Source organism: Gallinula chloropus (genome assembly GCF_964237585.1).
Source record: "Gallinula chloropus genome assembly, contig: HAP1_SCAFFOLD_197, whole genome shotgun sequence".
Classification (NCBI taxonomy): Eukaryota; Metazoa; Chordata; class Aves; order Gruiformes; family Rallidae; genus Gallinula; species Gallinula chloropus.
In genome coordinates this window covers 707-16,041 of record NW_028168589.1, presented here as the reverse complement: position 1 = coordinate 16,041, position 15,335 = coordinate 707, and the positions used below count along the sequence as shown (strand labels likewise).

The window sequence follows — 15,335 nt, the reverse complement described above, 5'->3', positions numbered from 1 at the left end:
ATTACCTGCAGTAGTCTCCTTGTTTAGCCACCTGAGCCAATGAGAACAGACAGTCGATAGTTGCTAGGTGACCAGTTGCTTTAGACACGGGGTGATAATGTTCACTGAAATGGCTACACCAAAACAGGGGAAAATAACAGGAGGAAGAAAAGAGGAAAAAAAAAAATCATTTCATACAGATAGGAATGTACTGTCAAAATACACCTCGTGCATGCTTCTCACAGAGCTCTCTACAGTCTCTAAATTACTCTGAATTCAAATCTCCCAGCAGTGTATTAACTTACAGTATGAGGACACAATCTTGCTCACAGCAGACTTCGTGCTTCCCTTGTAACAGGGCATTATTTTTAAGCACAAAAAGGCGGCAAAATGAAACTCATTTAATAGCATATAAAGGGTCCACAGTTGATCCCTGCTGCCTAAATAAGGTCTCTGAAAATGCCACTGTTTATCACAGTGGCAGCTGAATCGCAACTGCCAATTCACTTCAGCTGTAAGTTACAGTCAAATAACCCCCCCTCCAAACAATAAAAAAAAACCCTCAAACCCTGAAGTGCCTGAATACAGGATTTGTCTACAATATCAATAAAATATGGTAAGTACAATAGAAAATTCAAGAATTCACCTTCCATTTATGGTACCGATGCCCCTAGTACAACAATAACATTACCAGGAGAAAGCAGAGTTCATTCTTTTAGTACTGTAGAATTTATTTCTCTCCACTCCTAGCCTCAAAGATACAATTGGGGAATATAAAGCAAGTAAGGGAGCAAAAATGAATAAATAAATAAATGGAGGGCTGGGGAAGATCACTCTCTACACATCTTTCCTTGCTGTACGCTGCTATCATATGACACTATTGAAATCATCAAAGTGAACATGAAAAGCAGCAGATCTAAGTAAAGAAAGGTCTACTAAAACTTATATAGCTAATATAGTAACAAAAAAAATAATGTAACTATTTTTATGGTATTGCAAAGGCAATACATCTGGAAGAGTGAATTGGAATTTCAGTTTCTAATAAAGTTTACAGAACCTCTGGGTTCCTACCAAGAGGCAAAACTTGGCATCAGTTACATCCAGTGAGGCAATTTCAGAAGGAAGTTTTTGTGGTATGGAAAAAAGCACAAGTGAGTTAATTATTATTGCAAGAATTGAGGGATAATTTCAGTGTGCTAGAAATTCCTGGAAGTAAAGCAGTGATTTATAACCTGACACCTGAAAATTAAAGGTGTTCAGAAGTTTGAGAAATATATTTTAAACTTAACATACACAGGTCTATGGGGCCAGATGGGATCCATCCCAGGGTGCTGAAGGAGCTAGCAGAAGTGCTCACCAGGCCGCTTTCCATACAGGGGTAGGGAGAATCACACTCACACAAGCAACTGCCCAAACACCCTGAACATTCCTAACTGAAAAACTGTAACACTGCAATTGTTGTATAATAAATTCTATTCTCATCTCAGTTACACTGTACTAGATTCCGTTTCACTCCATTTTCAAATTTTGAGAGCCACTGTATATATTTAATAGTGTGCTGTCATCAGAATTTTAAAATCTAGAGACATCACTGCTGCCTTCAGGACTTAGTGTGTAAAGGTCTCGCTTTCAAATGCTTTATGTTGAAGAACAGTATTTTACCATGGGCAGCATAGCTGAGTTATCAACTGCGTTTTTTCCTTTGGTTGTTTTTTTTTTGTTAAGATAAAACTCTTTCTTCTTCTGTTCTTACAGCAATAAATAAAATAATAAAAAATGAGTCTATTTTGTCAACTCACTCTAAAAAGTTTAGCCATTCAGCGTTGCAGTGAAGGACTAGCTGCTCCCGGAGCTGATTCAGATGTTTGTCATTTTCTATAACAAACGGCGAGTGGAAACGGCTGACAGCTTTTGTGCTGGAAAACAGAGAGAAGCCAAATAGGAAATCAAGGTTACTAAGCAATCAGTTACACCATCTACATGCAAAATTGGACTAGTTTTCTAACTCACTCTGAGCCTTGAAAATGCACAGTAAAAAAGCCAGTTCTTTTATTGTGGTACCAAACTCTATTGATACCAGTGATCTTCACTGTGAATAAAGTGATTGGCTACTGTACTGCTGCCCATTCTGAAGGCTGCATTTTTCACAATGTATTATGTATCACTGAAGCTTATATATCTCACAAAATTCTCTTCAGCAACAGGCTTCACAAAGATGATTTTTCTTTGACTGGCTGCATATACAACAACCTCCAACAAAAAAATTTCTACTTTAAAGCTGAAACTTCACAATAAACCTGGAATAAACTTAGTAAATACAGACTGTATTGCATGGATACTAGTTTCCATTTAAGGCACTTGCTCTTTATTTATGTATTTCCATTAAGGACTCATGTTGGCATTCCCAGGCATTCTTTTACAATATCCAGAATAGCTGTATTTTTCCTTCATCGCCTTAATTCTGTCTACTCTGTGCACTTCAATATCGAATTCTTGCATAAGTGAATAGAACATCGCTTCAGAGTTCACCTTTATTATGCCTACTTCTGATGAGACATGGCTCTGTGTACACATCATAACATAAGGTATTCTACCTGTTTAAATAATAAATGATCTTCCAGTTCACCTCTGTTTCATGTACTGGAAAAAGTATCTAAACTATCTAAAATCATGCTTACACAACACTAAGTAACAAAGCAAGCAAAGCTTGTTTGTATGAACAAATAAAATTAAAACATTTTTAATACACTAAGTCTTAGATACTGAGATATTTTGCACAGCTACTTTTACCTTTCTGAATAAAGTAAGAACAACTAAAATTTTATGAAAAATGTATATCTACAATCTACAGGCACAACTGAATCAAAACCGTAATTTTCATGCCAATACATCTGCTTTGAAACATTAAGTACTATTTAAAAATAAACACTTTTAAAAGTTCCGGTTTTTCAGCTTGGTCTTGTTTGGTTTTAAGCAAAACTTACTATGGCAATAAATCAATGTAACCATTTTCATTGGTTGCTTTTAGTTTAAAGAAACCCCAAACCACAAACACACATGGAGCTGTGACAATGTGTATCTAATTAACTGTAAAACCAAAATGGCCCATACTATATTTTTTTCCTTATATATTAAAATACAGCAAACTTTAAAGACATTTTACATACCTACTAACCATAACCCAGTCAGATGGAACGGATGATTTATTGGAATTCTTGACTTCTATCATAAACTAAACAAACAGAAATATAATATTACACATCATGGGAAGTTAAGAAGACTACAGAAGCATAACCATAATGAAATCAAGAAATCTGCAAGCATCAGACGAAACCCATACTCATCCTGAAGAGACTGAGCAGACCAGAAGCTAATGTTCTTTCTTCCCTAAAAAGGAGGGTAATCACGTACATTTGCTGCCAATAGAGCAACTTCTACCCTGAGCTGTTCTTTTGCTCTGCCATGTTCCTGCCTCATCTTTGCCCTTTTGCTCCTCCATCTACTAAAATGTTCTGCTCACCTCCCTCTTACCAAGCCAAACCCAGACTAAAGCTAGTTAAGACTTACCTGATCCTGACTGGGCCTCGCAGAGAATTCAGCATTTACACAGACTCTACACTATACACAAGCTGTACTCAGGCTGTTTCACAGAATCACATAATGATCAGGGTTGGAAGGGGCCTTTGAAGATCATCTAGTCCAACCCCCCTGCCAGAGCAGGGTCACCTTGAGCAGGTTGCACAGGACACAGTCCAGGCAGGTTTTGAATGTCTCCAGAGATGGAGACTCCACAACCTCTCTAGGCAGCCCTGGCCCTGAGCTCTGCCACCCCCACAGTAAAGAAGTTCCTCCTCATGTTTAGCTGGAACTTCCTATATTTCACTTTGTACCCATTGCCTCTGTCCTGTTGCAGGGCATCACTGTCAAAAGACTGACCCTGTTCTCCTGACACCCAGCCTACAAGTATTTAAAAGGACTGGTAAGATCCTCCCTCAGTCTCACCTAGGCTAAAGAGTCCCAAGTCCCTCAGCCTTACGAGTAAGATGTGCTTTCCTGCCCAGGGATCAGTGATTCCTATTGAGCCATATTTACCTACAGTATTTCACAGACAAGAGCTCAAAACCTCAAATGCTAGCACTGCATGTACAGTACCTTCCTTCACGTTTGGATCAATTGGAGTTCAGAAATGGAAAGAACAGAGGAAACCAGCAGTAATGGCAAGAAGCTTAGTACAGTGAAATTTACATTACGTCTTTCCTGCAGTATTTTATACAATTCATGTCAGTTATTTTTATAACACCAGCCTGAGGTTCTAGACGTCAAAGAATAAAAAACACAGATGGAAAATTAATTTCCAGCAGAGATTAGATTAGCCCAGTATCTGATCACCTTTACAGAAATGCCCAAGACTCATCTGACAAAGCTCTTACATTACAGTTAGTATGATTTAGATAAAACCTTCCACACCTCACCAGAATACCCAGCAATCACCTTAGACTACAAACAAGAAGAATAACCCTAACATGAGCACACTCCAGAATGGACAGACTACACTAGTTCTTAATTTACCTAAAACACCTTGAAAATAATCGGTACCTCTGAAACCCTGAAGTTGCATAATACACAAGACAAAGATTTGAAAATGAATCAACTGCTGCTGCTACTAGTAGTGTTGCTGATGTGCTAGTATTGCATTTTTTTCTTGAATTTTAGCTCAAAACAATTAAGCAAGCTGTGTTCATGAAGAGTAGTCAGAAAACAAGACCATATTTGTGTCTATGCTAGACGACTAACTGAACTCAGAACAGTTACACAGCCAGTTCAATTGCCTGGTGTGTTTGTGTGGCTAGCAAGAAATAAGTAGAGAGGTTGCAATCTTCTTCAAAACAACAAAAACATTTCCTTTTTTACCCTTTAATTCTTAGGCCTATTATATAAATATGTGCAGTATTAAATAAACTGGGCCTGAAGCACTGCTTATCAGGAAGCAAACTTTTCCCAAATGTAGCAATTTCTCTCTAAATCCTGCCTGAAAAGAATAGCAATGCTATCACTATCTGGACAGCTTTCTGTCCTGTTTAGTGATGCTATTAGTTACATTAGAGGTCTGGAAATGAAAGATAAGATAGATATGGATGTAACCTCATATTTTTGAAAAGGTGTATGTCAAGTGGATCTTCACAAATTTAAGTTAATAAACTGTGGGCTGACTGCATTCATAAGAGTGTGTTTGGAGGGCACACATGCAGGAGCAAAGAATCTGAGTGCCTCCCTGACAGAACGTCTGTTCTCTGAATGTGTTCAGAGTGGGAAGATAAAGAGAACAGATTTCCTGGCAGCTTCTTTTTCTTCCAGAACCAGCAAACCATAAACCTACTTCTGACCAGTCCTGTTGCAAAGAAGTGCTTGAACACAACATCTATCAGAGTGCTAGAGTGCTACAACAGCACAAGTTCTGAGGAAGGCTGAGCTTAACTCAGACTCGTGTCTATGCTTTGCTCCTCCCCTTCAATTCCCTTTCCTCACTGACCCTCTTCTCTAACCCTTCCTCTTTTGTGTCTTTTGATGTCTGCAATACACTCATACCAGATGTAATTAAATGACAGATAGCTTTAACTTGTGCAGCTCCATTAATGAATTTCCCAAGATAGAGCTCTTTGCCTGCAATGGTTTCTGAGCTGTCTGCTGCTACAAGGGGCCCCTCTAAAACAGGCATAGTTAACTGGTGGTTTCTGAAACTCTCCAGTTCAGACCTGGCTACTTTCTTGATACTCTCCTCTTTCATCAACTCTTCCCTCTTTCACACACATGTCATCATCCAACTCTTAAGCCAGTATTTCAGAGAAATCCTTCAAATCCTGGCTCTTTCCTTCCTCATGCAATACCGAAATGCACTCTTCCACATTTCCTCTTGGACTTAGCATCTTAGCTGACATCCTCCCCGACTCTCCTGCCACATGTTTGTTCTTCTGAACCTCAGTAGCAAAAGAAATATCCACCCAAGGTCTTTATCAAGTGATACTCTAACTCATCCCTTCTCCCATCCCCTCTCAGCATTGTCTATTTGCTCCCTGCTGCATCTCTTGGGTCTTTCTCAGCGTCCCAGGTCCTCAGTGGGACGGTGATCTGCTTCCAGCTTCATACCACACTGTCCTCACTGATTCATCTCTTTTACTCTCAACCCTCATTCAGTTGCCAAGCTAATTTCTTTTCCCAACTTTCTGTGGAGTTTTCCCCAGGTCTCCCACTCTCAGTTCCAGCGCAATGCTGAACAGTGGTATCTCACTGATACTTTCAATTCAATACACAAGAAAGCAAAGCATTACTGAAACAAATTTGACTGCAGTAATGTGGTTTTATTATTTAAATCACCAAAGAAATTGACTTAAATAAAGTGACACTGTCAAAAACCTGTTTTTTGAAGTTGTGCAAATATAGGCAAATGACCTGATCAAGTACCATACTAAATGAAGAGAGTTCTAGTTAAGCCTAGCTTTTAAGCTATTTTCTAGACAAGCAAGGGAACAGCCATCCATAATAGACACCATATTACCTCTTGACCAGAAACTGTAACATACTCGGCAGAAGGATTCTTGATCTGTTTACGAATGTCTACCAGATGCAACTGGATTTTAGAAAGCACATCCGAGATCTCCTCTTTTTTCTTTCTGATGACAGGGAAGTCCGTAAGGTCCTTGAACAATTGGGTTTTATCTCCAGTCCTATCCATAAGAAGCAAAAGATATAGTAATGGTAAAACCAAAAGACACACTCCCCAATTCTACTGGCTGTGTCCATATTTTTATTTGTTATTCTCACTTAATACTAGCTTCATTCCTCTCTCAGTAAGTTTTTTCTGTTATTTGTTCATAGTACAGCACATTTACCAAAAGCTGCTATGCACAGTATATAAACACAAAGGCATTTAAACACTGATAGTCCTTTCCCCATTGTATTAAAAAACCCATCTATTGCTATTGCTTTCTACTCGTCTACATTATATTTGCCCTTCTATGCCAAACCCTGCTGACTTGGATTTCTGTCATCTCTCAGTGTGCATCCTGCGGCTTTATGCTTGTTTTCCCTTAGTCAAGTAAAGCAAGAAAAGGAATCACAAGACAGATCATTCCCTTCTGGCTCAATCCAGAATTTCAGAATACAACTGTTGTCCCAACATGGAGGATCCCAAGTACAGACAACCCCTTTTACCATGATCAAAAGTGAAGCTCTAGATAATTTCTGCATAACAGGAACACAGATTTTTTTGCATATTTAGAATTTGTCCAAATTTGGACAGATTTTAATGAGGATTACAAAGAAAAAAAACATCCTATAAAGTTCTCATCAAAGCAGAATATCACCAGGAGTTTTTCAGAGTACCTTGCTTCTTTTCTAAAGAAATGATTAACCAGAGCAGTTTTTAATACATGCAAAAAATCTGCTCTTTTCTAGTCTTAATGTCAGAAAATGACAAAATAGTTTTGGCTGCAATATCTCAGCTCAGGATTGAAACCTGAAATAACATCATTCAAATATTTAAAACTGGAAGCCGAACAAACTATTAAAAATATTGTTGTCATCAAAAGTAACAAAAATTTAAGTTGTCCTAATAACTATCAGGCAAACAACAAAAAGTAGTACAAACAGGCCTAAATGAACTGAAGTATACATTTGTACTTTAGAGCAAATACAAAACTGTACCATTTAATTAGATAATTACCTTGAAATCTAATATTTGGAGAACAAATAGTTAGCAAACTGAAAGTACTAAAACACAAAAATAATAGAAAGTCTCATTTTCTACTTATATCAATACCCCTTTTGCTTGAGAATGAAACTACAGATGGAGCCAGTGACCATACAGGTAACGCAAAGCTGGACTTTGATTTTGCATTACACAGGATTATTATATAAGTGACAGTAAAGATGCCATTTGTAAATACAGTACTAATTTTTAGAAATGATTTTGTGCTAATTAGACTTGTTTCCATGGGAATGGAAAGGATAAAATGATCGGTAGTAGCCAGCAGCTGATTGTGAAGACTGTCACTATGTGATGTACACCAAAAATTCAAAACCTGACAGTTTAAAAACCCCAACATAAAACCCAACATCTCAAACTCCCCTTAACCCTTAATCTCAAACTCCTCCCTGGAGCAAAGGGCCACTTTTGAAAACTATTACAGGATTTACCTGCACTATACAACTAACACAATGCAATATACACATGCACGTGCAAGCATGCATGTAGCTGTCAACTGCATATTCTCTGTTGTTAGTGAGCATATAAATGTATTTTTAAGAAGGATGGTGGGACATGCAAAGCTTTGAAAAATTTTCACAAACAATAGTAGAAGCCACATTCCTGACTGCAAAGCAGCCACTTTGCTAAAGGTCAAGTCTCACTTCAAAAGAAATAGCTTAAAAACAAAGTATTTCATACATTGTTAAACAATTTAACATGAGCAAAACACATTTTGCTATAAATTCATTCCCCCAAAGAGCCAAGAAACTAAAAAACTCTTCAACCTGAGGCAGATATCCACTAGGCAAAATATTTGCTTGCCTGGTTTAGGGGAAGGGTATGAGCTGTAGAAAAGCACAATCTCTGCTTAACTATAAGCAACCTGTACATATATAAAATCAAAAATATAAACCTAGGGTATATTAAAATAAGATGTGTAATTCACATAACTGAATACATGTAGTCAGCAAGCCCACAAGGCACAGAAGACTAATCTATTTTCTCTACTTACTTGGCTGCTTCTTCATTAAGGATCTTTAAATAATGTTTTACTGGGGAGAGAAGTTCTGGGATTTCCAAAAGCACATTTTGTAATAGTGGAGTTTTCACTTGAGAATGTATGACTGGAACAAGAGCTTGAATTTCCAAATCCAGACGGGACAGGGTGCTGAGTATCAAGAAAAACTCTTGGGTTGAGCACTGAGAAAGAAGGCAATATGTAAACCATTACAGTGTATTTTCATTTAATCCTACATAGTTGGGGTTTTTTTGCATTCGGAAAATGACATAAAATACAGTTTAAATGAATTAACTGTAACACAGTTGCATAATCATCACATTCAAAAGGTTAATAAAGCATACTAATTGTTTTAACCATTGTTGTCAACAAACAGTTGAGAGCTGATGTACATTACACTTTTTGCTGGATGGTGGTCTGTAGCACATATGCAGTACACAAATAGCTGAAAAATGGACTAATTATGTCCAAGAATCAAAAACGCAGGCTGAGAAACTTTATGAGTACCACAACTTCTCCATATGGATTTCTGCATCTATGTGCTGTTATCTGAATCCCCAGGCTGCTGTTTTGGCAAGAGGGGGTTTGGAAAGACAAGGTCAGGCACTAAGAGGCAGAGTCTTGGAATAAGAACACAGAAAATAAAAGAAAAAAAAACCCACAGAAAGAGAAAACCAGCAGTCATTGCTTAAAGTGCTTGTAGCTATTGCCAGTTTCAGCCTCTGTCAGGTCACTCCTAGGTCTATGTAATAAGAACACACTAACCTGGACTTTGCCTTTCATCCTCAATTGGTAGAAAGAGATTGTTCTACCTATGTCAGACAGTTAGCCAGGTACCACAGAAGAGGAATCTTCCAGATTTCAGCCAATACCACACAGCACTTTCAGAGCTTGCTTCATGATATCCACAGAGCAGGAGCATATTGGTTCCCTGTCCTGGTTTTGGTCAGGATGGAGTTAATTTCATTTGTAACAGCAGATGAATGCTGTGTTTGAGAGTAAGATGGGAGTAGTGCTGATAACACCCTGATGTTTCTAGTTGCTGTCAGACAGTCAAGGACATTCTCAGCTCTTCATGAGAAAGGAGGGGCGAAGCCAGGACAGGTGACCGAACTGACCAAAGAGAGTATTCCACGCCAGTTACGTCCTGCCCAGGATATCGGGGGCTGACGGGAGGAAGAACGGGGGCGGCTCCGGGATGCGCGGTTCTTGGGGGACGGTCGGGTTCTGGGACGGCTCTGGGTGGCACGGCCTGAGCTGTGGGTTCGGTGAGAAACTGCATTGTGTATCAACAGCTTCATGTATTTTTGCTCTTTTATTACATTGTTATATTGTATCTTTCTGTTATCTTAGTAAACTATCCTTATCCCAACCCACGGGCCTCTTAATTTCTTGATCTTGGGGTTATTTGCCCCTTCCTCTTCCTTTTCCCTTCCCTTACTTCTCACCCCCCCCCTCCCCTTCCCTTTCACCTGCTCTTTTCCTTTAAGGAGCAGGCAGCTGCGTGGATCTTGGCCCTCAGCCGGGTGAAACCACGACACAGGTCTATTAATTGGAAAAATTCACTCTGGGATTCGCTTGTGTTCTTTGTTTTGATGGGTAAACACCCAGTTCCACTGCCTTTTTTTGTGCTCCCATGAAACACAGGCACTGCTTTCACAAGACCTATCAAAAATAAGGTATTGTTTTCATGCAGGTTTTTCAATAGTCCTCTTTAGAATAAAGATAAATGGGTAGATTAGGCAGATTGAAGAAGATGACAAAAGACCAAGGCATCAGTCTGGTGCAGTATATATGCTACAGCTTGATATGGACTGATTCTGAAGTGGTGTTCATCACAAAGCTCTTCAAGTCTGCTCAAGTTGTGGATGCTTAATCAATCCTTTTGATTAAGCCTACAAATAGCTCCCAAATTACATTTTGCCTTATTTTCCAAAGCACTTGATATTTCCCTATTGCTCTGATGTCACGGAGTGGAACAGCAGTCTCTGGTTGCTCTGTTGACGTAAAAGGAGGGATCAACAACACTTGAGAAAGTGTCTTGGAAGTCAAAATCCTGAACATTACAAATTCTTCTTTAGAGCGCCAGACCTTACCTCTTCAGTTAGGACTCCTCTAGGACTGTTTGAGCCCTGTTTCTCTCTTCCTTAGTTCTCCAAGGAAATTTCCTGCCCAACCAGAAAACCTAATCTTAATATTCCCAGGATTGACAGGGGTGGAAGAGAAATGTAGGGGGGGGGGGGGGGGGGGCAACCTGCAGAGGTGGCTTCTGCAAGAAGCTGCTAGAAGCTTCCCCTAGGCCCAAGAGTGTCAACACCAGCTGGGCTCAAGGACAGACCCACCACTGAACAAGGGAGAGCTTTCCCTGCAGTCCATGGTGGACCATGGTGAGACAGGCTGCCCCCCCCTGCAGCCCGTGGAAGATGATGGGGAGTAAAGATTCCACCTCAAGCCTGTGGAGGACCCTATGCGGAGACATATGAAGGAGGCTGTGACCCCATGAGAAGCCCGTGCTGGAGCAAGATCCTGGCAGGACCTGCAGCCCACGGAGAGAGGCGACCACACTGGACCAGGTTTTCTGGCAGGACTTGTGACCCTGTTGGGGTCTGACCCTGGAGCAGTCTGGTGCTGAAGGTCTGTACCCCATGACAACCATGCTGAAGCAATTTGTGAAGAACTGTAGCCCATGGGAAGGGCTCACATTAAAGAAGTTCATGGAGAACTGTCTCCTGCGAGAGGGATCCCTTGCTAGAGCCAGGGAAGACCGTGAGGAGTCCTCCCCTTGAGGAGGAAGGAGCAACTGAGACAAGGTGTGATGAACTGACTGAACCCCCATTCCTCGCCTCCATGCCACTCAGGGGGAGGAGAGAAAAGAAATGAGGAATAAAGTTGAGCCCGGCAAGAAGGGAGGCATGGGAGGAGGTGTTTGGAATTATTTCTCCTTATCCTACTCTGTTTTCATTGGATAATAATTTTTTCCTAGTTGTCTCTGTTTTGCCTGTGACTGTAACTGCCCAACGATCTCTCCCTGTCCCTATGGTGACCCACAAGCCTTTCGTCATCTGTTCTCTCTCCTGTCCAGCTAAGGAGAGGGAGTGATAGAGCAGCTTTGGTGGGTACCTGGTCTTCAGCCAGCATCAAGCCACCACAGACAGACAGAAGGATGTCAGTGACCCCCCTTATAAGAGATTTGTCTGCTGACCTGCTTAGAGCAGCACACTGTGCCTGCATAGAGCTGGTCCCACTGACGTGTTAACAGCTACAAAGGTTGATGGGGTTGAGATGAAGGAAGAAAGGAATACATGTTTTCTGGGATGTATCTCTACAGTGGGGTCGTGGTTTAAAGAATACTACGGTAAACAGAAGCCAAACACTAACCCTCTTATTTCTCATCTCTGTAACATGAGAAGCTGGCTCCATGCAGCAGAAGTGTTCACTTGTGAGAAGCAGGCAACAGGGCTGAGAGCCCTCAGCTGTATTTGTGCATCCCAGGCAGGGAGCCAGGGCACTCACACCGAGTCAAGGTGGCAACTAACAGATCTACTGCTCTAGGCTGGAAAGACCTAGTCCTCTTCTGCAGAAACCTCACTTGCAGCTGCTATGGCAACAGGATAAGAAAGGCTGTGGAAGGGGACATATTTTTTTCCACCTGTACCGAGTCACCTGCTCCGCCACGACAAGAAAGTGAGATTGTTTCATCCTGAAGCGGGTGGGTTGTTTCTGTAGTTCGAAACAAAGCATCACAAAGCAGTTGGTGCCTATTCCAGCTGGAATCCCAGTACTCGATTTGAAATAGGGTCTGCTCACCACACCCACCGCTGCAGCACAGCCACAGCACAGAGGAACAGCGCTGCAGAAGATGATAACCGGTAATCAAGAAGCATTGCAGGCAGGCAGAGCACAGGCCACACTATTACAGGTTACAGGGCTCACAGGCTTTGCGTTAGAAAGCCTGACACTTCCTAATTAACTCCTACAAACAATCAGGCTTCATCTTGTGCTCAAGCTAAATGGCAGTTATTAAGGAGGCATCGTGCATCCTGACATCAGTGTGTACTTTTGGCGAGGCCAGTGAGAGAAATCTCCAGTTCGGTGGCCTACAGCATCCTGGGCTTCCCTTGCAGCCTTCATCTCCAAGTTCTGGCCAGCTTCTGAAGAGTGATGAGCTCAGCATCCCTGGAGTGTTGGCGCCCTGGGTGCATGCTGATATAATCACAGACACTGGGTTCCACCCTCAGCTGACTCCATCAGCTGTCACAGGAGGAAGCATGGCTGTGCCATACTATACAGGGAAGGCCTGACTATCGCTGCCTAGCAGAAAATGACGCTCCTGAGAAGATCAACACTGTTATTTTGGGAGGAGCTTTTGGTAATTACTGTAGCAGCCCAAAGAACTCAGCCATCCTCACTGAGCAAAGCACGCTCCAGAAAGCATACTGCCCCAAGGAACCAGCTCCCACAAAAGCCAAGACGAAGAGCAAGACATACAGTCACTTCGCTTTCACTGCTAAAAGTCCTATTTCTTTACCCCTCTGAGATGCCGTGGCAATTAACATGGGTAACACTTTCTAGGAAGCTACAGAAATGGAAGGCACTGTAGAAGTTCAAAGCAATATTACTATATGGCTCAGAAAATGGTGCAGTATGCTGACAGAAATTACGCAGTGTAGTGCTTAATAAACTTACAGCCAGCATCATAAAAATTCTGCCAGTCATGAACTCCTTTCACACTTGCAGACTTGTGTTGCCAAAAATTATCACCCCCCCTTGCAGATCTTACAGTACTCTACCTTCACACTCTGTAAAATGGCACCTCAGTGACATTTGGAGCCATTTTATTTATTATCTACAGTAATGAAAAATACAAATAATTGACCTTAGAATTCTTGAACTTAGTCCTGAATTAACACATTAGAAAAGCAGTAAGACGTTGTGCACACTCAGGTGAACGTGCTGACATCCAAGTGAGTAAGCCATCCATCAGTGGACTTCCCTGGCTCTAATATGTTAGAGGCAGCCTTTATTCCCCTGTACAGTTCTCTCCCTTGCTGCCTGACATCTCGCTTACACGCTGTCTTCTTGCAGAACCTGCTCTGGCAGGGGGGTTGGACACAATGATCTCTCGAGGTCCCTTCTAATCCCTACAATTCTGTGATGATCATCTGGACAATCCATCCTTACATCCCTTGTCTGGAGTGCAAAGCGACCAACACATGCCCAGGAGCTTTAAAAATAATACAGAACAGCACTAAAGCATTAGTGGACATTTGTTCCCTTGTAGCGTGGTATCAGCTCTTCCTGTTTAACAAGTAACAAGTGATGGATTTGTGCACACAACTGACTGTGGAGAATAAACATGCCACCATAACTGCCAATGGCCAGTAACGTCCAGTGGACCATTCTGAGTGGGTTGTGATTTACTTCTTGTTAGGCATAAACGATCTGTCATTGATTATCTGACCGAAACCAACATCTTGTCCACTCTGCTGTCAGCACTTTCCAAAACGAGAGCAACAGGGTCAGAAAATGATTTGTAAATAACAGAGCGAAAGCTGTTTATGTCAACAGGTCGATGGACAAATGCATAGAGACAACAGGGCCTATTGACAGATGAGTCCTAAAGAGAAGTGATTAGAATTCGTTACATGAGAGTTCCTAGTTTACTGGCTTTAACTATCTGAGACACCAGATCTCAGAAGACATTCCTCAGTAGTGTGAGCAGCACAATGTGTTTGAAGTATTGGAATGCCCATGAGCTACTGGTTTGAATCCAGGCATCAGCAAAACCTGTTGTCCCTGTACGGATGACAGGCCACATGTCAGGATGTTTACTGAACACAGAGAAGACTTGGAAAGCAGCCTCCCCTGCCAGGATGAGAACAATCTCATCTTAGCTTTTAATTTCAGGAAAAGAATTAGTCAGCAGTATGCTTAGCCAAACATCATCGTCTCAAGTCCAAACCTACCCGGATGCAATCCTGTGCAACCTGCTCTAGGAGAGCCTGCTTTGGCAGAGGGGTTAGACCAGATGATCTGCAGAGATCCCTTCCAACGCCTACCATTATGTGATGCTGTGTGTTGCCAAGCTGTGGACAAGGGTTTTTCATCCTGTGCACACCACAGATCTCTGTTCCCGTGCAATCCTTTGCCTTGTCACACCAATCTGAAAGATTGGTGCAGGCCACAAAAGCGACAGGTTCTGTCTTTCCAATTCCTTTCCCAGGCAATACCACCACTGAGAAAATCAACAGAGAGAGTGTTAGTTTTTAGTTCCCGATTCAATTGGAATACGGAGCCATAAGGCAAATTCAGCTAAGCTGTGAAATACAGGCCATGGTCAAAACAAGGGGAATAGGGGTGGGGGAGCCCCTGGTACTGCCTGACACCAAGATTGGGTTCTCTAGTCTCTACAGGTAATTTCTAATCCAAAGGCTGTTGAAACTGTGTGGCTTTCAGAGAGATCACAGTGTGTCTTCAGAGTGTGATCACAGTGTGGCTTCAGAGAGGTCACTGTGTGGCTTTCAGAGAGATCACAGCAGGGCATGGCAAGAGAGTGCTTGGCATATCCACGGGTGGGACACCCAGATTGAAAAG

The 15,335-nt window shown here is 41.5% G+C and overlaps 1 protein-coding gene across 1 annotated transcript in view; it reads right to left on the bottom strand.

The window, feature by feature from the left end:
* Positions 1–14,976, bottom strand: part of LOC311204326 (DNA mismatch repair protein Msh3-like) — a gene marked incomplete at its 5' end in the record, with an annotated part of 47,252 nt that extends 32,276 nt beyond the window's left edge. The window contains 6 exons of the mRNA XM_084280771.1: positions 6–113; positions 1,779–1,895; positions 3,147–3,211; positions 6,533–6,701; positions 8,736–8,923; positions 14,801–14,976. Coding sequence (XP_084136897.1) covers positions 6–113; positions 1,779–1,895; positions 3,147–3,211; positions 6,533–6,701; positions 8,736–8,923; positions 14,801–14,976 — 823 coding nt within the window. The remainder of the gene's footprint in view (positions 1–5; positions 114–1,778; positions 1,896–3,146; positions 3,212–6,532; positions 6,702–8,735; positions 8,924–14,800) is intronic.
* Positions 14,977–15,335: the final 359 nt, after the last annotated feature.